We start from the raw sequence: 26,411 nt of genomic DNA on the forward strand, positions 1-26,411 counted from the left end.
TTGAAAAAGATAAGAACCTTTTTGAACGCGGAATCATGAAGTTGCCTGAAAAATGGCAAAAGATAATCAAACAAAATGGACAATATATTGTTTAATAAAGTTTTTGTTTCCCATGAAAAATTCGCCTTTTATTTATATAAAAAAAAACGCAATTACTTTTTGGCCAACCCAATATTTCTGCTTGTTCTTTAAACTTATTTTAGCCTCAAGAGAGCGAAAAAGTGCGTTACACAATTAATTATCACATTTAAAAATTTAATATTATTTTAATACTTATATTTACGAATATAAAATATTTTAATATATAAAATTGATTGATTGATAATATATTGGGTTGGCCAAAAAGTAATTACGTTTTTTTCCAATAGATGGACATACATGTCTTGAAATGTAACTAACTTCATTCTAAACCGCAAATTCATTATGTAGGTTAACGACTCACGGTTCAAGCTTGTTTTAGAAAAAGAAAGTACGCGATTTCGTTAACAATTGTTTGTTTGCCGTCGATTGCAAAATGGAAAATCAAAAAGAACATTTTCGTCCTGTTTTGTTTTATTACTTCCGAAAAGGGAAAAACGCTGTGCAAGCTCATAAAAAGTTATGTCATGTATATGGCGAAGATGTTTTAAACTGCGGCAGTGTCAAAATTGATTTACTAAATTTCGATCTGCAGATTTTAATGTGAAAGATGCACCACGCTCAGGAAGGCCAATCGAAATTGATGATGACAAAATAAAGGCACTGATCGATTCCAATCGGCGTTTAATGACACGAGAGATTGCTGAGGATCTTAACATATCGAAATCGAGTGTTGAAAAGCATTTAAAACGACTTGGATACAATAGTAAGCTCGATATTTGGGTAGCACATGAGCTCAAAGAAATTCGTCTCACTAAGCGTATTGACATCTGCGATTCTCTTTTGAAACGTGAGGAAAATGATCGATTTTTGAAACGTATGATAACGGGCGACGAAAAATGGATCGTCTACAACAACGTCAAACGAAAAAGATCGTGGAGCAAGCGTGATGAACCTGCTCGAAGCACTTGAAAAGCAGATATTCACCAAAGAAAGATTATGCTGTCAGTCTGGTGGGACTTTAAAGGTATTGTGTATTTTGAGCTGCTTGCGAGGAATCAAACCATTAATTCAGACGTATACTGTCGTCAACTGGATAAATTAAATGATGCCATCAAACAGAAACGTCGAGAATTGGTGAATCGCAAAGGCGTTGTGTTTCACCACGATAACGCTAGACCACGTACAAGTTTGGTCACTCGTGAAAAATTGTTGCAGCTTGGATGGGATGTGTTACCATGATGTTACCACATCCACCATATTCGCCAGACCTGGCACCATCAGATTACCATTCGTTTCGTTCTTTGCAAAACGCCTTGAATGGTAAAACCTTTACTGCTGATGAGGATATGAAATCGTTGTTGGAATAGTTTTTTGCTGAAAAAGATAAGAACCTTTTTGAGCGCGGAATCATGAAGTTGCCTGAAAAATGGCAAAAGATAATCAAACAAAATGGACAATATATTGTTTAATAAAGTTTTTGTTTCCCATGAAAAATTCGCCTTTTATTTATTTAAAAAAAACGCAATTACTTTTTGGCCAACCCAATAGATTACGATAGATTTTAGGGCATGGGTGCAATAATGATCGCTGATTCTGAGAAAGTGGGAATTGCAGAAAAACACGTAAAGCGCAGTTACCGGTTGCAGTGAGAGTTATCTCGTACATTCCGGCACTCCGAATGTAATGGCGTCCTTCGATTGCTCAGGAAAATCGAGAGAAGATCTCTCTCGCGCGAGGAAGGTAAAAGCGGTGGCGTGCACGATAATTCGAGAGCTAAGACCTTATAATTAACTGTGCAGCATGGCGGAGGTGAAGGGAGGACAGCGAAAAGATGTAGTAAAGGGGGCCGAGGAAGGAGGGAGGAAAGGGAGAGGCGGTCAGGTAAAGGTCGATGAAGAACGAAAGGGAGAGGGAGCAAAAAGGGAACGAAAGGCAGATAAAGACTGAGAACTCTCGGACGTTTCGTTACGAGGGGGAGTGAGGGAGGTGGGGACACGCAGAACGAAGGGAGGCAGGGGGATGTAGCCGGGGTCAGCGGGGTTAAATATTCCGCGGAGGGAAACCTCGTCGCTTCTCTCGCGGAATCTCTCGAAAACGTAGAAACGCGTGATAATTTACGGGAATCCCATGGGCATACGTGAGATTTTATTGTCGCTCGTGTATTCTCGTACTCGGCGAGGAGGGAAGCAGCAGACGGAACGTATCTCAGTGAGAAATCACGTCGGCGCGCGTCCGGTCTTTTGATTGACCTCGATCGGAGGTTCTTCTTTTTGCGGCAGAGATCTGTTTCCGATTTATTCTGCAATGGTCTCATATTTATCTTCGCGTTGCTTTCAATTTGCGGCCTAATTGCTCACGGAAGCGTCAGAGAATCCTCTCGCCTGATCTTGTTTGGTATGAAATACATAACTTTTTATGTGATACCTCTTGCATTTATATACACGTGAGAGAGCTGCTAACAGAGTGCCTTTCCAGATTCAACATCAGATCTCGAGTTAAAATTCTGTGCGGCTCCGTTAGGCGAGGATACCTACGTACCTCCGTGAACCTTGACCTCGCGGTTTTTATCATTTAAGGAAACCGATATGCGAGATGGGACCGAGCGGAGCCACGAGCGATGCACGGTGGCTCGTCAGATAGACATCTCGAGAATTCCATTAGCGTGATCCAGGCTCACCTCTTCGCGCTGTCGCACCTCCGGCAACGGTCACTGCGTGAACGCTGCGAACGCGATGACGATTCGCCAAATCAATCGCCCGTGTGTTAATTAATGTTCAATTACTGTTGACTCGCGAGTCTATCTTCAGTACCGTTAATTAACGAACAGCAGCAATCAAATGCACGATGTAAAGTTTATAATTGCGTAAATTATGTAAAATACATTTGATATGCAGCATAAGAGAAAAATATTTTAGCGTGTGCGTTATAAAATATGTACACGTCGTAAATAATTGCATAAGATCGTAATTATTAGGTTGGCCAAAAAGTAATTGCGTTTTTTTTATATAAATAAAAGGCGAATTTTTCATGGGAAACAAAAACTTTATTAAACAATATATTGTCCATTTTGTTTGATTATCTTTTGCCATTTTTCAGGCAACTTCATGATTCCGCGCTCAAAAAGGTTCTTATCTTTTTCAGCAAAAAACAATTCCAACAACGATTTGATATCCTCATCAGCAGTAAAGGTTTTACCATTCAAGGCGTTTTGCAAAGAACGAAACGAATGGTAATCTGATGGTGCCAGGTCTGGCGAATATGGTGGATGTGGTAACATCATGGTAACACATCCCATCCAAGCTGCAACAATTTTTCACGAGTGACCAAACTTGTACGTGGTCTAGCGTTATCGTGGTGAAACACAACGCCTTTGCGATTCACCAATTCTCGACGTTTCTGTTTGATGGCATCATTTAATTTATCCAGTTGACGACAGTATGCGTCTGAATTAATGGTTTGATTCCTCGCAAGCAGCTCAAAATACACAATACCTTTAAAGTCCCACCAGACTGACAGCATAATCTTTCTTTGGTGAATATCTGCTTTTCAAGTGCTTTCAGCAGGTTCATCACGCTTGCTCCACGATCTTTTTCGTTTGACGTTGTTGTAGACGATCCATTTTTCGTCGCCCGTTATCATACGTTTCAAAAATCGATCATTTTCCTCACGTTTCAAAAGAGAATCGCAGATGTCAATACGCTTAGTGAGACGAATTTCTTTGAGCTCATGTGCTACCCAAATATCGAGCTTACTAATGTATCCAAGTCGTTTTAAATGCTTTTCAACACTCGATTTCGATATGTTAAGATCCTCAGCAATCTCTCGTGTCGTTAACCGCCGATTCGAATCGATCAGTGCCTTTATTTTGTCATCATCAATTTCGATTGGCCTTCCTGAGCGTGGTGCATCTTTCACATTAAAATCTGCAGATCGAAATTTAGTAAACGAATTTTGACACTGCCGCAGTTTAAAGCATCTTCGCCATATACATGACATAACTTTTTATGAGCTTGCACAGCGTTTTTCCCTTTTCGGAAGTAATAAAACAAAACATGACGAAAATGTTCTTTTTGATTTTCCATTTGGAAATCGACGGCAAACAAACAATTGTTAACGAAATCGCGTACTTTCTTTTTCTAAAACAAGCTTGAACCGTGAGTCGTTAACCTACATAATGAACTTGCGGTTTAGAATGAAGTTAGTTACATTTCAAGACATGTATGTCCATCTATTGGAAAAAAACGTAATTACTTTTTGGCCAACCCAATATATTATCAATCAATCAATTTTATATATTAAAATATTTTATATTCGTAAATATAAGTATTAAAATAATATTAAATTTTTAAATGTGATAATTAATTGTGTAACGCACTTTTTCGCTCTCTTGAGGCTAAAATAAGTTTAAAGAACAAGCAGAAATATTGGGTTGGCCAAAAAGTAATTGCGTTTTTTTTTATATAAATAAAAGGCGAATTTTTCATGGGAAACAAAAACTTTATTAAACAATATATTGTCCATTTTGTTTGATTATCTTTTGCCATTTTTCAGGCAACTTCATGATTCCGCGTTCAAAAAGGTTCTTATCTTTTTCAACAAAAAACAATTCCAACAACGATTTGATATCCTCATCAGCAGTAAAGGTTTTACCATTCAAGGCGTTTTGCAAAGAACGAAACGAATGGTAATCTGATGGTGCCAGGTCTGGCGAATATGGTGGATGTGGTAACATCATGGTAACACATCCCATCCAAGCTGCAACAATTTTTCACGAGTGACCAAACTTGTACGTGGTCTAGCGTTATCGTGGTGAAACACAACGCCTTTGCGATTCACCAATTCTCGACGTTTCTGTTTGATGGCATCATTTAATTTATCCAGTTGACGACAGTATACGTCTGAATTAATGGTTTGATTCCTCGCAAGCAGCTCAAAATACACAATACCTTTAAAGTCCCACCAGACTGACAGCATAATCTTTCTTTGGTGAATATCTGCTTTTCAAGTGCTTTCAGCAGGTTCATCACGCTTGCTCCACCATCTTTTTCGTTTGACGTTGTTGTAGACGATCCATTTTTCGTCGCCCGTTATCATACGTTTCAAAAATCGATCATTTTCCTCACGTTTCAAAAGAGAATCGCAGATGTCAATACGCTTAGTGAGATGAATTTCTTTCAGCTCATGTGCTACCCAAATATCGAGCTTACTAATGTATCCAAGTCGTTTTAAATGCTTTTCAACACTCGATTTCGATATGTTAAGATTCTCAGCAATCTCTCGTGTCGTTAACCGCCGATTGGAATCGATCAGTGCCTTTATTTTGTCATCATCAATTTCGATTGGCCTTCCTGAGCGTGGTGCATCTTTCACATTAAAATCTGCAGATCGAAATTTAGTAAACCAATTTTGACACTGCCGCAGTTTTAAAGCATCTTCGCCATATACATGACATAACTTTTTATGAGCTTGCACAGCGTTTTTCCCTTTTCGGATGTAATAAAACGAAACATGACGAAAATGTTCTTTTTGATTTTCCATTTTGCAATCGACGGCAAACAAACAATTGTTAACGAAATCGCGTACTTTCTTTTTCTAAAACAAGCTTGAACCGTGAGTCGTTAACCTACATAATGAACTTGCGGTTTAGAATGAAGTTAGTTACATTTCAAGACATGTATGTCCATCTATTGGAAAAAAACGCAATTACTTTTTGGCCAACCCAATATTAATATAACAAATACACGCTAGTCTGTGTGCGTGCATTACGTCTTAAAAATCTAAGAGCCGATGCCGGGGGCGAACTTCGTCCGCAAGGAACGAAGTCGTTCTTCGCTTGATTTCGTTACCCGCGACGTCTGACCGAGGAGGAACTCACCGTCCAGGTGCGCGTGAAATGCGCTTTTAATATGCATCGACGCGTTTATTGCGGCCGCTTGTTGCGTAGTGATATCCGCTTGTCAGCAGAGACCGTTGAACGCGCGAGGATAGAAGCCTCCTGCGAAAGGGGCAGGATCCAGGGCAATTCTCGATCGCGACGAGAGAAAAACCATAAAAACCATAATAATAAAACCATAATGGCGAGAACCGTTCAAGAACGCGCGCGAATCGAAGACGCGAACGGATTTGGATCGAATTAATCGCGTCGCTGCGTCACGCTCCGAGTGACGGGTAATAAGATCTATCCCGATCGCGCTCCGAGGACTCCGTTTCTCGTCCCATCATCTCTCCCTCGCCCCTACGAAGTCCTTGTACGCATCGGGGATTCGTTTCAGATGCAAAATGCGCAACAAAGCGTAACTAAAACGGACGGATTTATAATCGAGTGGATGTCTAGGTGCATCCTGCGTCACATCATGCGGAACCAAGTCCGCGGCACGATTCCAGGATACTCATAATAAGACCGGATTATGGCAAGTGATGAGAGTGACGTGACGCCTCAGAAACCTGGATACTTCACGCCGGATTTTCTCTGATTCTTCTTACTTTTCTCTCAGTATTCGCTAAAGAGGAATTCTCGTAATTTCAGACTCTTCGAAGTCATCGTCTCGTGAATTTTTCGTTATTGTGATATTATTATGATTATTATCAAAAATCGATATCTCCCGGGGTGTACTCCGTCGAATCGTGCCCTAGGCAGACAGACACTCGTCCTTGTTGCGGCGGAAGCCAGGACACGCCGCAAAATTTTACGAGGCGACGTCGACGGCGGCGAGCGGCCCGACGAGGCGCAGCCGCCCGTAAATTTCGCGGCGCGGTCATTTATTTGCGCGCGAGGGGGCGACGACCGTAAATTTCCGCGGCGCGGTAAAGCACGAGCCGGGGCCCTGCGGGGACCCCGCCGAATAATTCATCCCGGCGACTCGCCGCGCGGGTTAATTGAACGCCCATGAGACGCATTAATAATCCACTTTGTGCCGGGAACGGGGAGGCGTCGGCCCTCGTGGCCTCTCCAGGATTGACGAGGGGAGAGAGGAGGGTGAGTGAGAAGCTGGCACAAATTACCACCAGCTCTCTTCCGGATCGCCGTGGCCCAGGCTGTGTTGAGTATGGTTTTGTTGGTCCAAGCAACATTTTGTTATTTAATGAAAACTTCGTTTCTAAAAAATTCGATGGGCCCTTGAAAAATCTATCCTTGTATTTTTTTAAATACATTTTTGAATAACGGTGGTATACGTAAAATAAAAATTTCTCTTCTTTTCTCGCTGATATATGATTCTTATGTTTTATTTGTTCTATAGCAGCGAACCATCTTTGTTTCATATTGATGCGGAATGTCAAGATTCGTAGGCAGCTGATACTTCCTGGAGGGCTCGGAAAAATTTATTTCCCGCGGCTCGACAACTCTGAGCCTTCGGCAGCTCTGAGAGACGCTATTCTCTCTTTCTCTTCTCTTTTTCTCTTCCTCGTCTTCAAGAGAATCACCGGCCACCTCGATCGCGGTCACGGAAGCGCGATTTATCTCGCGCGAGAACCGCTTCCTCTACTGGGTGTCCCGGAAGCACGTTTAGTGCCCTTTATGGCCGTTCTTTCTCTGTAATGAACGTGAGATTGAATTTTTTAAAGGATTTTCGGCTGAAGCATCGCGGATACTTGATATCGAATGTTAATTACAAATATTATTAATTTCTTATCATTTCAATTTCTAATTTATTCTTAGTTGTAGAGGAAAGTTCCCGATTATGAGATACCATATCGATTTTGCCGAATGTAAGGAAATCTATAGGCAGAATTTAAAAATGTAACACGTTATATTGAAGAGAATTTAATAAGCTTTAGGTTGGAAAATGAAAAATCTAATTTAAATATTATTTTTTCCGAAAATTAAAAAAATTTTGAAAAAAGAGCTTTACGCAGGATCGAGAAAGTGTGCTCCTAATATAAGATACTTCGAGAAATCGGTGTTAAAAGTGCAAAATACATCAGTATTGCAATTAAAATCTTTATTAGATAGTTTTATAAAAATACTGCTGCCACAGCCTTCGCCAAATCTTCACGATTCCACTGTCGACGCTTCCTCGTTTCCCTAACCTCCATAGTCAGATTCTATAAAAATTAAATACACAAAAATTCGTAACATAAATTCGTATTAACTTTTCTTTAACCTTAAGTAGTATTTTCTTTCTTTTTATTACACTACATAATCTTCATATTCGAGCAATAATTATCTCATATTAAGAGTACCCTGAATATCTCGTTATACGAGCCACACGCCCAGCGGTTCCGCGATCATGAAATCTAACCTCTACAATTAAGCAATTCAACAAATCGCGTATTTTCCTGTTACTACGATTCTACTCTATCATTGCACACTGAATTTATTGCCAACCATTTCCTTATTATGTAATAAACGAGGTTTAAAGACTTACCTCAAGTTCCTTTGACATGTTCACGATTTCACAAACCTTTTCTTGCAAAAGCTAAACGCAATAACGAACAATGAATTTTTCACTAAATACACTCACTCCCAAAAAAAGCAGTACGCTAAAATTTAGGGAAAAATTTACCAACCTTCAAATGATCATAACTTGGTAAATAATGAAGATAAAAATATGTTCAAAAATGCAAAATGAAGCTTCAAGTATCCACTTTAAGAATATTTGAATGGCAATTATGGTCGGCCATTTGATTCAAAATGGCGGATGACAAAATGAGAGGATGCAAAAGTGATAACCGAAAGTCCGAGTTTGTGACGGTGCATGGCGTGAATTAGATATCGCAGCCTAATGGGACCAAATGCAAATGAAAATATAGAGTGTTATCTTTAAAATGCTTTTTACCGAGCTCGATGCGATCATTTTTCGCTGAATTGTGCAACTTTAAAAAAGAAAACACTGTTAAGTAAATTTGGAGCATCTCAACAAAAAATGATCGCATCGAGCTTTGTAAAAAAGCGTTTTAAAGATAAAACTCTATACTTTTATATGCATTTAGCCCCATTGGGCTGCAATACCTATTTTACACCATGTGCCATCGCAAACTCGAATCTTCATTTATCAATTTCGCATGCTCTCCCTTTCCGCCATTTTGAATCAAATGGCCGACCATAATTGCCATTCAAATATTCTTAAAGTGGATACTTGAAGCTTCATTTTGCATTTTTGAACATATTTTTATCTTCATTATTTACCAAGTTATGATCATTTGAAGGTTGGTAAATTTTTCCCTAAATTTTAGTGTACCTTTTTTTGGGAGTGAGTGTACATTTTACACCAAGAGTAATAAGTTCATGGTGGAACTAACAGATGGTGCTCACTAGTTTAGCAGAAACCCCATTATCTCATATTAGGAGTATTTCTCATAATAGGGGATTCCCCTCTATTCTCAATTCGTACAATATTTCTTAAATAAATATTTTATATTTCTTAAGGGGGGAGCCTGCTTTAGAACGTTGAAAATAAGGTATAATTTTACGAATTTTTTTTGGAGAAACTATACAGCGGATCATTATAAAACTTTTATGCATTTATTAGTACATGTTTAAAGATAAAAAAATTATTTTTTTATTTGAATATATCGCCTGTAGAGGTCGTCCTGGAGGCATCTTAGTGCAGCCGGCATTGTAAATTGGTGAGCATTCTCCTGCCTCCAAATTTCATCCAAACTGAAAAATTGAAATATTTTCTCGTTATTTATGAATTCCCATCGTCGATGAACCTTTAATATTCATAAAAACATAAGTTAAACAATTACTTTTGCATGAAAAAGTTCAAAAACTTTGCCTAAAAATCGTACTTTCGTGTTCTAAGCTCCACCATTTTGGCACTTTTCAACTTTTTTCTTCTCTCTTTGGTTCATCGACGATGGGAATTCATAAATAACGAGAACATATTTCAATTTTTCAGTTTAGACGAAATTTGGAGGCAGGAGAATGCTCAGCAATTTGCAATGCCGGCGACGCGGCTGCACTAAGATTTCTCCAGGACGACCTCTACAAGCGATATATTCAAATCAAAAAATAATTTGTTTTATCTTTAAACATGTACTAATAAATGCATCAAAGTTTTATAATGATCCGCTGTATAGTTTCTCCAAAAACAATTCGTAAAATATACCTTATTTTCAGCGTTCTAAAGCAGGCTCCCCCCTTAAAGCCAAGCAAGATAAGAATAACATTTTCCTCGAGATTCGGAAACCGGTATGAAACGATGTATCAGACACGCGCAACTAAGTTGCGTTGAAGAAAACGATTACCACGCAGGAGAGCGCATATCTCCCAACCTAAAGATGTAGAGATACATCTCAGCTTCCTGTTCCAGCTTCGTTCCGATCGACTAGCTACGCTCCAGAAACGCAGGGACGCGACGCGATATCAATAGAGAAATATCGCGTGACATTACGCGGCATTACACGCAACCAGCGAATAGCGAGCATTAATTCAACCGGAAAGCAGGAAGGGAAGTTGCAAAGTTGCATCGCTTATCGAGACGTCTGGCATGGCTGGTTAAGCGATGATAACCGAGCCATAATAAATGAAAAATTCGAAAAATTTGATGAATTATGGCTTTGCAACTGCATCGTTGATTACGCATTTGCATGCATTAATTTGATTACAGTTAATTATTATGCGAAATATTAACATTGCGAGATTCCCCTTATCGTTTACCATTACATTTTGCATAATTTAGCCGTTCCCTTATCGAGAGTGCTTTGAAATCAACGCGAACAATTAATATTAATTATTTATTTCGCTATTCGAGCTTTAATATACGACTCCTGCAATCGTGAGAACACACGGAAAACCGATATTTCTTCTTTTTTTTTCTTCTGCGAGAAAATTCTAACGAGCATCAGGACGTTTAACGAGTATTCAAACAGGAGTATCCACTCCCCGACCAAGAGAATCTCTTTTTCTTTCTTATCACCGCGTGTACGCAATCCCAGAAGGATCGATTTATAGCAGCTTCTCGCCGTGCAATATAATAAGCACCTCGTGGCGGTGGCGGATCACCGGCGATCGGCCGCGCGAGATAAAGTCGAATAAAAAGCGGCGCCCTTTTGAGAAGAGGCCCCACCATAAAGGCGTTCGCACCTCGTTACTCCAAAATTAAGGAGAAATCAAAATACCGCGGGGCTCTACACCTACACCGACTTACACTTTTCCGATGATCTCCCGACATTACCTTTATTGTGTTACTTTATTTTATTATAACGTTTTATTGCATTATTTATTATCCGTTAATTATTTCTGATTTTCGATATTTGTTTAATATTGTTTGAGCTTAATACTTACTAATTTCTACGGATCGAACTTTGTACATCTAAAATAAGACAAAAGATTCGACGAGGAAATCTTAGATTGATAAATAACATTTATGTTTGATAAATAACATTTACTAATATTATAGTTCTACTCTTTTTTTATTTTACAGTTGATTTTATTTTTTGCAATTTCTTCTTGCAGGAGTATGGCCGTTCGGTGCAGACGGTGGACTTGGTGGCGCACTGTCCGTTGCAGGTCGTGACAGGTGGCTCGAGGTCGCCGTCACCCTCGAGATCGCCGACGCCCTCGCCGACGTTTTCGACGTCCGCCGTGTCGACGGCGAGCATGGGGCAACGGCCGAGCACCCTGTTGCGCCCCAAAATCTCGCTGACTTGGGTCCTACGCGGTCAACAGCAGCCCGGAACCAACGTTGTCTGTCCGACCACTCATGGCAACGGAGGTAAAATTCTTCTTGCTCCATTTTTCTATTTCTGCTTGTTCTTTAAACTTATTTTAGCCTCAAGAGAGCGAAAAAGTGCGTTACACAATTAATTATCACATTTAAAAATTTAATATTATTTTAATACGTATATTTACCAATATAAAATATTTTAATATATAAAATTGATTGATTGATAATATATTGGGTTGGCCAAAAAGTAATTGCGTTTTTTTCCAATAGATGGACATACATGTCTTGAAATGTAACTAACTTCATTCTAAACCGCAAGTTCATTATGTAGGTTAACGACTCACGGTTCAAGCTTGTTTTAGAAAAAGAAAGTACGCGATTTCGTTAACAATTGTTTGTTTGCCGTCGATTTCCAAATGGAAAATCAAAAAGAACATTTTCGTCATGTTTTGTTTTATTACTTCCGAAAAGGGAAAAACGCTGTGCAAGCTCATAAAAAGTTATGTCATGTATATGGCGAAGATGCTTTAAACTGCGGCAGTGTCAAAATTCGTTTACTAAATTTCGATCTGCAGATTTTAATGTGAAAGATGCACCACGCTCAGGAAGGCCAATCGAAATTGATGATGACAAAATAAAGGCACTGATCGATTCGAATCGGCGGTTAACGACACGAGAGATTGCTGAGGATCTTAACATATCGAAATCGAGTGTTGAAAAGCATTTAAAACGACTTGGATACATTAGTAAGCTCGATATTTGGGTAGCACATGAGCTGAAAGAAATTCGTCTCACTAAGCGTATTGACATCTGCGATTCTCTTTTGAAACGTGAGGAAAATGATCGATTTTTGAAACGTATGATAACGGGCGACGAAAAATGGATCGTCTACAACAACGTCAAACGAAAAAGATGGTGGAGCAAGCGTGATGAACCTGCTGAAAGCACTTGAAAAGCAGATATTCACCAAAGAAAGATTATGCTGTCAGTCTGGTGGGACTTTAAAGGTATTGTGTATTTTGAGCTGCTTGCGAGGAATCAAACCATTAATTCAGACGCATACTGTCGTCAACTGGATAAATTAAATGATGCCATCAAACAGAAACGTCGAGAATTGGTGAATCGCAAAGGTGTTGTGTTTCACCACGATAACGCTAGACCACGTACAAGTTTGGTCACTCGTGAAAAATTGTTGCAGCTTGGATGGGATGTGTTACCATGATGTTACCACATCCACCATATTCGCCAGACCTGGCACCATCAGATTACCATTCGTTTCGTTCTTTGCAAAACGCCTTGAATGGTAAAACCTTTACTGCTGATGAGGATATGAAATCGTTGTTGGAATAGTTTTTTGCTGAAAAAGATAAGAACCTTTTTGAGCGCGGAATCATGAAGTTGCCTGAAAAATGGCAAAAGATAATCAAACAAAATGGACAATATATTGTTTAATAAAGTTTTTGTTTCCCATGAAAAATTCGCCTTTTATTTATATAAAAAAAAACGCAATTACTTTTTGGCCAACCCAATATTTCTGCTTGTTCTTTAAACTTATTTTAGCCTCAAGAGAACGAAAAAGTGCGTTACACAGTTAATTATCACATTTAAAAATTTAATATTATTTTAATACTTATATTTACGAATATAAAATATTTTAATATATAAAATTGATTGATTGATAATATATTGGGTTGGCCAAAAAGTAATTGCGTTTTTTTCCAATAGATGGACATACATGTCTTGAAATGTAACTAACTTCATTCTAAACCGCAAGTTCATTATGTAGGTTAACGACTCACGGTTCAAGCTTGTTTTAGAAAAAGAAAGTACGCGATTTCGTTAACAATTGTTTGTTTGCCGTCGATTTCCAAATGGAAAATCAAAAAGAACATTTTCGTCATGTTTTGTTTTATTACTTCCGAAAAGGGAAAAACGCTGTGCAAGCTCATAAAAAGTTATGTCATGTATATGGCGAAGATGCTTTAAACTGCGGCAGTGTCAAAATTCGTTTACTAAATTTCGATCTGCAGATTTTAATGTGAAAGATGCACCACGCTCAGGAAGGCCAATCGAAATTGATGATGACAAAATAAAGGCACTGATCGATTCGAATCGGCGGTTAACGACACGAGAGATTGCTGAGAATCTTAACATATCGAAATCGAGTGTTGAAAAGCATTTAAAACGACTTGGATACATTAGTAAGCTCGATATTTGGGTAGCACATGAGCTGAAAGAAATTCGTCTCACTAAGCGTATTGACATCTGCGATTCTCTTTTGAAACGTGAGGAAAATGATCGATTTTTGAAACGTATGATAACGGGCGACGAAAAATGGATCGTCTACAACAACGTCAAACGAAAAAGATGGTGGAGCAAGCGTGATGAACCTGCTGAAAGCACTTGAAAAGCAGATATTCACCAAAGAAAGATTATGCTGTCAGTCTGGTGGGACTTTAAAGGTATTGTGTATTTTGAGCTGCTTGCGAGGAATCAAACCATTAATTCAGACGCATACTGTCGTCAACTGGATAAAATAAATGATGCCATCAAACAGAAACGTCGAGAATTGGTGAATCGCAAAGGTGTTGTGTTTCACCACGATAACGCTAGACCACGTACAAGTTTGGTCACTCGTGAAAAATTGTTGCAGCTTGGATGGGATGTGTTACCATGATGTTACCACATCCACCATATTCGCCAGACCTGACACCATCAGATTACCATTCGTTTCGTTCTTTGCAAAACGCCTTGAATGGTAAAACCTTGACTGCTGATGAGGATATCAAATCGTTCTTGGAATAGTTTTTTGCTGAAAAAGATAAGAACCTTTTTGAGCGCGGAATCATGAAGTTGCCTGAAAAATGGCAAAAGATAATCAAACAAAATGGACAATATATTGTTTAATAAAGTTTTTGTTTCCCATGAAAAATTCGCCTTTTATTTATATAAAAAAAAACGCAATTACTTTTTGGCCAACCCAATATTTCTGCTTGTTCTTTAAACTTATTTTAGCCTCAAGAGAACGAAAAAGTGCGTTACACAGTTAATTATCACATTTAAAAATTTAATATTATTTTAATACTTATATTTACGAATATAAAATATTTTAATATATAAAATTGATTGATTGATAATATATTTTGATAATTATATTAATTATTAATTATTATTAATTAATTATATTAATTATTGATGACTATATCTAATCATTATATGTGGCTATAGTGACTATGTTAATAATGTAAACCGAATGTTTGCAAAAATTCAAAACTTTAGTCATAAAAAAGAAGTAATTTCATATTAAAATATTTTATTGCTTTATACCTGTGTTAATAACAACATATGATAACACATATAAGACGATAATTTACTAATATATCTTTTTTATTTCTAAAGGTGCAACTGGCGATCGGGACACTCTGTCAAGGAGCGGCAAGGAGAGATCCTCGAGGAGGAGTGTCAAGAGCGTCAAGGAGAAGGATGCCGCTGGCAAGGAGAATATCGAGAGTAAGGAGAGCGTGGAGAAACGCGAGAAGAAGATTATGCACAGGCTGGAGAAGATCGAAAGGACCGAGAAGGTAATCGCGCGTATATCATATCAACCCGAAACTAATCTTCCCTTCAAAATCAACGTCTCGCCTTTGCGGAAGGATTTACAGCAATCAGCGGTTTCTGTATCCGATAATATATCTCTTGCGTGATAAATTAATAGTTTAAATGCTTATCAATTGTATTTCTTGTTGAGAATCATATGACAAATAAGGTTTTGCTGAAGTCTTCTATCTATTGAATTTTTTTTATCACTGTAGAGAAAAATCTGTTAAAAATTAAAGTTTCGTAAACTAGCGAATTTGATATTTGGCAATTTTTGTATTTAATATTAACATTTGTTAACTTTAGATATTCTTCAAAAAAACTTTATCTATTAAATAATTTTGTAATTGAATAAACATTTAGAAGATCTGATTGTAGAAATTTATTATTTAACAAATATTGTTATAGGATCTGTTTTGCATTAGGTTGATTGTATTGTTACATATTTATTAATTACAAATTTTCCTTTTTTAATTTTTTATTCTTGTTTTACTTATTTTAAATATTTCTTTCAAAGACCATCACTAAAGAAACGATTGGCAACGAGAGGCGATTGGAGAGTCCGCTGGAAAAGCACTCCGAAAAGGAATTCGTTGGTCTAAAGGATTCAAAAGAGAAAGAAAAGGTAAAAAGAGCCGTGTCCGAACCCTCTTTGGTATCTCGCGAGTCAACGTCGACACCCAACGGACGGGAGAAACATCGGCACCGACGGACCAAACGCTCACATAAACCTAGACCACCAAGTAGATTCGGCTACGAGATTGCCGATCTTGATGCTTTTTTGACTAAGGTACTTTTCATCTTTATTTTCTCTATATCACACATGTATTAATGAATAATTAAAGATACAAAATATAATTAAATTTCCTATAATATTGGGTCGTCCGGAAAGTTCGTGCCGATTTTTAATAGATGGCGTTGGAACATGTCTGAATATATCAATGTTATTGAAAACATACGATTTATATACATATGCTTAAAGGTGACATTTCAACGCATCTTTAGGAAACAAGTTGTTTCAGATAAATTGATTCGTGTCAGTTTTGTACTCTTTTGAAGATGGAAGAAAACAAAGAACATTTTAGACACTTGATGCTTTTCTATTACCGGAAAGGCAAAAATGCCCCACAAGCAACAAATTCGATATGTTCTGTTTACGGAGAAGGCGCTTTAGCTGAAAGAACCGTACGTAAGTGGTTCGCTAAGTTTAGAGCTGGTGATTTTAACCTTAAAGACCAAGAACGCTCGGGCAGACCCTCTACTACTGATGATGACCAAATCAAGACACTGATCGAGAATAACCCGCGCTACACGACACGTGAATTAGCAGAGATACTGAAAATATCGAAAACCACTGTCCACGATCATGTAGTGAAGCTTGGTTACGTAAGTCGCTATGATGTATGGGTTCCGCATAATTTGGCCGAAAAAATTTAATGGATCGCATTTCCATCTGCGACTCGCTGTACAAGCGCAACGAAAACGTACCATTTTTGAAGCAATTAGTGACGGGTGACGAAAAATGGATCATTTACAACAATGTAGAACGAAAAAGATCCTGGGGTAAGCGAAATGAACCAGCATTAACCACTCCGAAAGCCGGCCTTCATCCAAAAAAAGTCATGCTCTGTGTCTGGTGGGATTGGAAAGGAATCCTATATTATGAGCTCCTACCACACAACCAAACGATAAATGCAGATAAGTACTGCTCGCAACTGGACGAATTAAAGACAGCGATTCAGGAAAAACGTCCAGAATTAGCTAATAGGAAGGGCGTCGTGTTCCATCAGGACAATGCCAGACCTCATGTTTCTTTGACTACCCGACAAAAATTGTTGGAGTTTGGCTGGGGTGTGCCACCTCACCCACCGTATTCACCAGACATTGCACCTTCAGACTTTCACTTATTTAGGTCTTTGCAAAATTCTCTTAGCGGCAAGAACTTCAACTCTTTGATCGACATAAAAAACCACCTTGAGGAGTTTTTCGCCGAGAAACCTAAGAAGTTCTGGGAGAATGGAATCTTCCAGTTGCGTGAAAGATGGACAAAGGTTGTGAAACAAAACGGTGCACACATAAGTCAATAAATATTTATCGACATAAAAAAATGTTGCCTTTGAATTTTCCTTCAAAATCGGCACGAACTTTCCGGACGACCCAATACATATGCTTAAAGGTGACATTTCAACGCATCTTTAGGAAACAAGTTGTTTCAGATAAATTGATTCGTGTCAGTTTTGTACTCTTTTGAAGATGGAAGAAAACAAAGAACATTTTAGACACTTGATGCTTTTCTATTACCGGAAAGGCAAAAATGCCCCACAAGCAACAAATTCGATATGTTCTGTTTACGGAGAAGGCGCTTTAGCTGAAAGAACCGTACGTAAGTGGTTCGCTAAGTTTAGAGCTGGTGATTTTAACCTTAAAGACCAAGAACGCTCGGGCAGACCCTCTACTACTGATGATGACCAAATCAAGACACTGATCGAGAATAACCCGCGCTACACGACACGTGAATTAGCAGAGATACTGAAAATATCGAAAACCACTGTCCACGATCATGTAGTGAAGCTTGGTTACGTAAGTCGCTATGACGTATGGGTTCCGCATAATTTGGCCGAAAAAATTTAATGGATCGCATTTCCATCTGCGACTCGCTGTACAAGCGCAACGAAAACGTACCATTTTTGAAGCAATTAGTGACGGGTGACGAAAAATGGATCATTTACAACAATGTAGAACGAAAAAGATCCTGGGGTAAGCGAAATGAACCAGCATTAACCACTCCGAAAGCCGGCCTTCATCCAAAAAAAGTCATGCTCTGTGTCTGGTGGGATTGGAAAGGAATCCTATATTATGAGCTCCTACCACACAACCAAACGATAAATGCAGATAAGTACTGCTCGCAACTGGACGAATTAAAGACAACGATTCAGGAAAAACGTCCAGAATTAGCCAATAGGAAGGGCGTCGTGTTCCATCAGGACAATGCCAGACCTCATGTTTCTTTGACTACCCGACAAAAATTGTTGGAGTTTGGCTGGGGTGTGCCACCTCACCCACCGTATTCACCAGACATTGCACCTTCAGACTTTCACTTATTTAGGTCTTTGCAAAATTATCTTAGCGGCAAGAACTTCAACTCTTTGATCGACATAAAAAACCACCTTGAGGAGTTTTTCGCCGAGAAACCTAAGAAGTTCTGGGAGAATGGAATCTTCCAGTTGCGTGAAAGATGGACAAAGGTTGTGAAACAAAACGGTGCACACATAAGTCAATAAATATTTATCGACATAAAAAAATGTTGCCTTTGAATTTTCCTTCAAAATCGGCACGAACTTTCCGGACGACCCAATAGTTTTTAAAAAATCAGAGCTATTTAAAATGTATATAAAATCTAGATCTAGATGAAAGATAAAGCAAGTATAGAGAATATATATACATATATACAATTAAAGAACAATTGCAATTTTAGGCCTCCATAGAGAGACCGGCGAACATCCCAGTCGTCTTGTCTTTTCCTTCAGTGTTGTATCAGACTCAAGGTGGCACTCAAGACGAGATGGCCCTTCCTCTGGGCACAGTGGTGAACGCTGTCTTCAAGAACCAGACTTGGCTATACGTGCAAACGCCCCACGGCCAGGAGGGCTACGTTGGCTACGCTGCCTGTTTGCCTCTGGGGATCTTACCGCAACCCACGCGTGGTCCCTGCTGGGAGGACTCCACCGATGTTTTTCCACGGCCTCTCGGTGAGTGAAATTTCTCTTCCAAAATGGAAGGAAGACCTCGGTAATCTTTATTATCCTTTCCATTCTTTTCAAGGGAACATGACAGACACCGAGAAGCTTCGGGACACCAGGTCGGAGTGCGGGGCGAGTCGCGGGCGCAGTGGCAGGATAAGACGGAGTTCGAGGGATGCAGTATCAGCGTGCGGCGAGCGTAGCGTCGATCGGCTATATTTAAGGGCGGCGGCGAACGCGCGCACGAAAGGTTCGCGACACACGTTGCTGGTGATCAGGAGTGACTACGAAGCGCGCGGTGCGAACGCCCTGACCGTCTCAAAGGGCGACGTGGTCGCCCTGCTCAGCGACCAAGTGAGCGACTGGTTCTGGGTGCGTTCCAGAGACGGCAGGGAAGGATTCATCCCCGCGGTCATCGCCGGTCACGGCTTTCTCTGACCATCCTCGAGACTGGAGGCGCAAGCCCTCGATACATTAAACTACTCATGAAGAGATGATATCGCATCCTCTGCGAATAATACTATTATAATTATTAAATATTAAATATCTGCGATAAAGCTTTTGGAAGCGAATTTTGTTTCAGATAAAATAATTTTGATATAACACGAATAATACAACTTTCGATTTTTTATAATGTTCAACAGAAGTTTCAAAATGTCCCAAGATAGAAGTAAAAGACAAGTGATTTATTTCAAGAATGAATCTATGATGATATACCATGAGATTGCGATATCAGTTTGAGTCTTGTAACATAATTTAATCTATATTTAACGTATCGATATACCACTGATAAAAAAGAAAACAACTAGCGTTTTGTATTTAATTTATAATATAAAATTTAACTTATTTAGGTATATTTAAAAGCTTACTTCGTCAATCCATCGCGTCACAAATTTCATTTAAAAAATGGCTGTCTTTAAATTAATGCAATTAAGTTGAATTAAAAATTTACCCGCAAGTCGACATTTAAATTAAATTAAATTGTATTATCTTATTGATACAAATATAATATCGTGTTACGTTTCGTCCGAATCTTAATGTAAGATTCCGTCAACATATATTTACAACATTTTGCTTAATATTTATTTGGCTGCTCCTTCTTGCAGTATTTCATACTCCATGCGTTTGATCAAGAGAAAAATTCAAATAGAATTCTGGATTGAAAGAATTTCAAAAATTAATACTTTATACGCGGCCATTTCATGAAGATCGTCTACATTTTGCTGTGGAAATTACACATATAAATCGTATATTTGTATATTTGTACAAAAGAAGAATCGCCATCGTACGAAAGAAAATATGTATACTTTATTAATTAATATATTTATTAAAGAATCACATTGTTTTTCTCTAGCAATCAGACCCACTCCACTGACTCAATTTATTGAAGATCTTCTTTGAGAATATCAATATTCCCACACTTTTACAATCGTCCGATATTGCGTACGCGATCATTAGCACGGATAAGTACGAAAAATCACGCGAACTTGACCGACATTTCGCGATAGTTGAAGTTCGTGCTGATATCGATGTAGTTCGAAGATCCGGCCATACTCAACACCTTGTGCGGCGACTCTTGGTGCACTATGCTGTACGTTGTAAGACTGGAAGTGGGTACTTTGGCCAGGACTTCACCCTGATACGTCATGTGATGAACGTGACCGGCCACGCCGCCGGCAATCACGCGGTCCTCGTAGATTTCCGCGACATGGATCCCCTGATCGGCCAGATCGAAGATCGTCGCCGCCTCCATCGTTCGCACGTGCCACAACGACAGACTGGGCCCGCCGCCGCACAGCTAGAATTGTTATCTCAAATTATTGGGTTGTTCGGAAAGTAATTTCGTTTTTCACAAAGAGATGTCGTTAGTCGCGTTCCTCGATACTTAACCTTACTCTAAGCGACAAATTCGTTTTATATTTTGACAACTGACATTTCAGACGTCATTTAGTATCTTATTGTGTTGCGATCTGTCGAGTAATTTTTGTTTGGCATCACATCAAACATGGAAAATCAAAGTGAGCGTTTTCGTAATATTTTGCTTTTTTTACTACCGAAAGGGTAAAAATGCAGTGCAAGCGAGAAAAAAATTGTGTGCCGTGTACGGAGAAGATGTTTGAGTGAACGTCAGTGTCAGAATTGGTTTTCGAAATTTCGTACTGGAAATTTCGATTTGAAAGATGCGCCACGTTCAGGTCGGCCAATTAAAGCTGATGACGAGAAAATAAGGCTCTGGTCGATGCAAACCGTCGCATAACAACACGCGAAATTGCTGAAAAGTTAAATTTATCGAATTCGACCGTTTACGATCACTTGAAACGCCTTGGATTCGTTTCAAAGCTCGATATTTGGGTTCCACACAATTTAAAGGAAATTGACTTGATTCGACGCATTACCATCTGTGATTCATTGTTGAAACGTGAAGAAAATGAACCATTTTTGAAGCGAATCATAACTGGAGATGAAAAATGGATTGTTTACAACAATGTTAAGCGAAAACGATCATGGTCCAGGCAAGATGAACCTGCTCAATCGACATCCAAGGCAGATATTCATCAAAAGATCATGCTTTCTGTATGGTGGGATTGGAAGGGAATCGCATTTTTCGAGCTACTACCAAGCAACCAGACGATTGATTCGAAAGTGTATTGTCGTCAGCTGGATGAATTGGATGCTGTCATGAAGCAGAAGCGACCGGAATTGACGAATAGGACAGGTGTCGTATTCCATCACGACAATGCCAGACCACACGCAAGTTTGGTCACTCGCCAGAAGCTTTTACAGCTTGGATGGGATGTGCTACCACACCCACCATACTCCCCTGGTCTGGCACCATCCGATTACCATTTGTTCCGGTTTCTACAAAATTCTTCGAACAATGTAAACTTCGATTCAAATGAAGGCGTCAAAAATCACTTGCTTCAATTTTTTGTCAATAAGGAGAAGGACTTCTATGAGCGTGGAATCTTAAAGTTGCCAGAAATATGGCGAAAGGTAGTGGAACAAAATGGCCAATACATCACTGAATAAAATTTATTCTAAATATGAAAAAACCGCCTTTCATTTTTCCTTGAAAAAACGAAATAACTTTCCGAACAACCCAATAGTATCTTATTGTGTTGCGATCTGTCAAGTAATTTTTGTTTGGCATCACATCAAACATGGAAAATCAAAGTGAGCGTTTTCGTAATATTTTGCCTTTTTTACTACCGAAAGGGTAAAAATGCAGTGCAAGCGAGAAAAAAATTGTGTGCCGTGTACGGAGAAGATGTTTGAGTGAACGTCAGTGTCAGAATTGGTTTTCGAAATTTCGTACTGGAAATTTCGATTTGAAAGATGCACCACGTTCAGGTCGGCCAATTAAAGCTGATGACAAGAAAATAAAGGCTCTGGTGGATGCAAACCGTCGCATAACAACACGCGAAATTGCTGAAAAGTTAAATTTATCGAATTCGACCGTTTACGATCACTTGAAACGCCTTGGATTCGTTTCAAAGCTCGATATTTGGGTTCCACACAATTCAAAAGGAAATTGACTTGATTCGACGCATTACCATCTGTGATTCATTGTTGAAACGTGAAGAAAATGAACCATTTTTGAAGCGAATCATAACTGGAGATGAAAAATGGATTGTTTACAACAATGTTAAGCGAAAACGATCATGGTCCAGGCAAGATGAACCTGCTCAATCGACATCCAAGGCAGATATTCATCAAAAGAAGATGATGCTTTCTGTATGGTGGGATTGGAAGGGAATCGTATTTTTCGAGCTACTACCAAGCAACCAGACGATTGATTCGAAAGTGTATTGTCGTCAGCTGGATGAATTGGATGCTGTCATGAAGCAGAAGCGACCGGAATTGACGAATAGGACAGGTGTCGTATTCCATCACGACAATGCCAGACCACACGCAAGTTTGGTCACTCGCCAGAAGCTTTTACAGCTTGGATGGGATGTGCTACCACACCCACCATACTCCCCTGGTCTGGCACCATCCGATTACCATTTGTTCCGGTTTCTACAAAATTCTTCGAACAATGTAAACTTCGATTCAAATGAAGGCGTCAAAAATCACTTGCTTCAATTTTTTGTCAATAAGGAGAAGGACTTCTATGAGCGTGGAATCTTAAAGTTGCCAGAAATATGGCGAAAGGTAGTGGAACAAAATGGCCAATACATCACTGAATAAAATTTATTCTAAATATGAAAAAACCGCCTTTCATTTTTCCTTGAAAAAACGAAATAACTTTCCGAACAACCCAATAGTATCTTATTGTGTTGCGATCTGTCAAGTAATTTTTGTTTGGCATCACATCAAACATGGAAAATCAAAGTGAGCGTTTTCGTAATATTTTGCCTTTTTTACTACCGAAAGGGTAAAAATGCAGTGCAAGCGAGAAAAAAATTGTGTGCCGTGTACGGAGAAGATGTTTGAGTGAACGTCAGTGTCAGAATTGGTTTTCGAAATTTCGTACTGGAAATTTCGATTTGAAAGATGCACCACGTTCAGGTCGGCCAATTAAAGCTGATGACAAGAAAATAAAGGCTCTGGTTGATGCAAACCGTCGCATAACAACACGCGAAATTGCTGAAAAGTTAAATTTATCGAATTCGACCGTTTACGATCACTTGAAACGCCTTGGATTCGTTTCAAAGCTCGATATTTGGGTTCCACACAATTCAAAAGGAAATTGACTTGATTCGACGCATTACCATCTGCGATTCATTGTTGAAACGTGAAGAAAATGAACCATTTTTGAAGCAAATCATAATTGGAGATGAAAAATGGATTTTTTACAACAATGTTAAGCGAAAACGATCATGGTCCAGGCAAGATGAACCTGCTCAATCGACATCCAAGGCAGATATTCATCAAAAGAAGATGATGCTTTCTGTATGGTGGGATTGGAAGGGAATCGTATTTTTCGAGCTACTACCAAGCAACCAGACGATTGATTCGAAAGTGTATTGTCGTCAGCTGGATGAATTGGATGCTGCCATGAAGCAGAAGCGACCAGAATTGGCGAATAGGAAAGGTGTCGTATTCGTTCACGACAATGCCAGACCACACACAAGTTTGGTCACTCGCCAGAAGCTTTTACAGCTTGGATGGGATGTGCTACCACACCCACCATACTCCCCTGGTCTGGCACCATCCGATTACCATTTGTTCCGGTTTCTACAAAATTCTTTGAACAATGTAAACTTCGATTCAAATGAAGGCGTCAAAAATCACTTGCTTCAATTTTTTGTCAATAAGGAGAAGGACTTCTATGAGTGTGGAATCTTAAAGTTGCCAGAAATATGGCGAAAGGTAGTGGAACAAAATGGCCAATACATCACTGAATAAAATTAATTCTAAATATGAAAAAACCGCCCTTCATTTTTCCTTGAAAAAACGAAATAACTTCCCGAACAACCCAATATTATCGAGTGAAATTGAACGTTAAATCAATTGCAAGGTATCGCACGGAATATTCTTGGTTGAATTAAATCGTAGATTAGATTCCTACAAACATTTCGCAAAATTTCGAAGATATTTATTACGTACCAGCCAATCCTCTGTAAAATCAACCGCGCCGATCCACTTTCCGAAGCGCGGTCGAGCGACCTTGTCCACCAAGTGCGGCGTCAGTATATTAGTATTCTCCCTCTTGCGTAGGTCCCACATTCTCACGGAGCCATCCTCGCCGCAGGATGCAAGTTGATTATCTCTAAAATTGACAAAACTCTTAAATTATCTAGAAAATCAGAAAATATTAATATCCTTTTGCAACATTTTTGGCATGAGTATTTGATAATTACATTGTGGCAAGAGAGTGGATATAATCGGTGTGTCCTTGCATGGTTCTTAGTATTTTTCCGTCCTCCAAGCTTATGATGTATATATTATTATCTCCACAACCAGCATAGAGCACGTGATTTGCTTTCGAATACACCATGCAATTTACATCTGGCTTGTCATAACTGTCTCTGAGAAGAAATACAGATGCAGCGATAAGAAGACTGTTATTAATGTTTTAAAATATTATTAATGTTCTATAATTTTTATTGTGTTACTCCTGAATAACTTATGTTTGAGTATAATTTAATACTTATGAAAGAAATGTATATGTTAGGACAATTAATTAATATAATAATTAAACGACAGAATATGATGGCAATTATAAGATTTTACTTTGCTAGCTAGATTCATTCACTTTTGCTTACTTATTGGCGGGAATTTGTATGTTCCAAGAAACTTTAGTTTTGGGAGCTTTGCTTGAAGTCACCATCTTCCAATCCCATCCTGATATTTCGCCGCGTGTTCCCGTCACAAGAAAATTCTCCACGGAAAGCATACACGCAACTTCTTGATCAGCGTGAGCAGTAAAACAATAACTGGGCCCTTGTACATCATTCTCTTCTATCTTGCTAGGTCCTAAGACCTTTGACAGACTGTAATTCAATAAAGTTGATAAATTAATTAACTTGCAAATTATATAAATTATTTTAGCTTATAGAAATAACAGTGCACATGATACTAATTTATTATACTCATGAGATTCATTATTAATATACAGTTTAGTAAATGTATCATGTATATCGTAAAAGAATTGCTTACTCAAACGTTGACACATTCCCATAAATATTCCCAGCTAGAAGATAATTTCCATCGGGTGAAAATGTCTGCGATAGTACGGTGTTGTAAAGTAATTTTTTATCCTTGATTTCTGTCATCTTTTCAGAAACTTGTCAACTGATTGTTCACACAAAGAATACAGAGATTATTGATGTGAATGAAGTCAGTATACACTTCACGACAAAACCATTTTACATCAGAAAAATTCAGCCTGCATAAAACGATAACAAAAGATTATTTCACAGATTTTAATAAATAGTATCTGCATGCAAAAGTGGAAGCCCGGGAAAATTAAAAGCAAAACATAACCTCGACGCAATAAGCTCGAAATTTAAAATTACAAATGGCTTTATAATTCTTCTACAGATATAGACATTACAGATGCAACTATAAAGCAACTGGATTTCTTCATAAATAGAAACATTAAATAAGAAATGCAGAAAACAAATTTTACCTTGCTGTCGAATTATTTTATCCGAAAAAGAAGTTCATCTAATTTATCGTTGAGCTACACTATTGAAAACAAAATTACATCTGACTCGTCGTTGAGTCGTACTACTACCTCACGTTTCAAGAAGCGATAGTAGAGTCGCGTAGCGGAAGTTTATGCAACTAATTTTTGAGTTGGAGCAGAGAGAAACCTGAGAGCGGCCACCAGCCTCCTGACGTTTGGCGCCGCCTGACAAAGTCGACGTGAACTAGTTCGTTACGCTCGGTAATGATACATGATTCGTGTCCAAACTATTCACTAGGAAGC

General features: G+C 38.7%; 2 protein-coding genes across 3 annotated transcripts in view; one reads left to right on the forward strand and one right to left on the reverse strand.

Annotated features, from left to right (window-relative positions):
- The window catches only part of LOC105286101, a 34,895-nt gene extending 14,530 nt beyond the window's left edge, over nucleotides 1–20,365 (forward strand). The window contains exons 3-7 of the mRNA XM_026974601.1: nucleotides 11,483–11,741; nucleotides 15,093–15,274; nucleotides 15,808–16,080; nucleotides 18,766–19,039; nucleotides 19,113–20,365. Coding sequence (XP_026830402.1) covers nucleotides 11,627–11,741; nucleotides 15,093–15,274; nucleotides 15,808–16,080; nucleotides 18,766–19,039; nucleotides 19,113–19,468 — 1,200 coding nt within the window. The 5' untranslated portion in view covers nucleotides 11,483–11,626 and the 3' untranslated portion in view covers nucleotides 19,469–20,365. The remainder of the gene's footprint in view (nucleotides 1–11,482; nucleotides 11,742–15,092; nucleotides 15,275–15,807; nucleotides 16,081–18,765; nucleotides 19,040–19,112) is intronic.
- Nucleotides 20,320–26,238, reverse strand: LOC105286099 (THO complex subunit 6 homolog). 2 transcript variants are annotated; one of them, XM_011350756.3, is made up of 6 exons: nucleotides 26,109–26,238; nucleotides 25,637–25,865; nucleotides 25,243–25,470; nucleotides 24,838–25,005; nucleotides 24,584–24,746; nucleotides 20,320–20,828 (listed from the first exon to the last, which is right to left on the reverse strand). In XM_011350756.3, exons 2-6 carry the CDS (start codon nucleotides 25,750–25,752, stop codon nucleotides 20,508–20,510), a joined length of 996 nt encoding a protein of 331 aa, XP_011349058.1. In that variant the 5' UTR covers nucleotides 25,753–25,865; nucleotides 26,109–26,238; the 3' UTR covers nucleotides 20,320–20,507. The 2 variants fall into 2 exon arrangements, with proteins under 2 accessions (XP_011349058.1, XP_011349059.1); XM_011350757.3 differs by having other exon boundaries at nucleotides 20,508–20,828; nucleotides 25,637–25,771; nucleotides 26,109–26,237.
- Between the last annotated feature and the right edge of the window lie 173 nt (nucleotides 26,239–26,411).

The sequence above is a fragment of the Ooceraea biroi genome, chromosome 13, assembly GCF_003672135.1.
Source record: "Ooceraea biroi isolate clonal line C1 chromosome 13, Obir_v5.4, whole genome shotgun sequence".
NCBI classification, from domain to species: Eukaryota; Metazoa; Arthropoda; class Insecta; order Hymenoptera; family Formicidae; genus Ooceraea; species Ooceraea biroi.

Excerpts from the sequence above, each read along its gene's own strand:
- LOC105286099 (XM_011350756.3), bottom strand. The coding sequence starts at position 25,752 with ATGACAGAAATCAAGGATAAAAAATTACTTTACAACACCGTACTATCG. Across the intron at positions 25,471-25,636 it reads GGGAATGTGTCAACGTTTGA|TCTGTCAAAGGTCTTAGGAC; the intron begins GTAAGCAATTCT and ends ATTGAATTACAG. Across the intron at positions 20,829-24,583 it reads ATTTTACAGAGGATTGGCTG|CTGTGCGGCGGCGGGCCCAG; the intron begins GTACGTAATAAA and ends TAACAATTCTAG.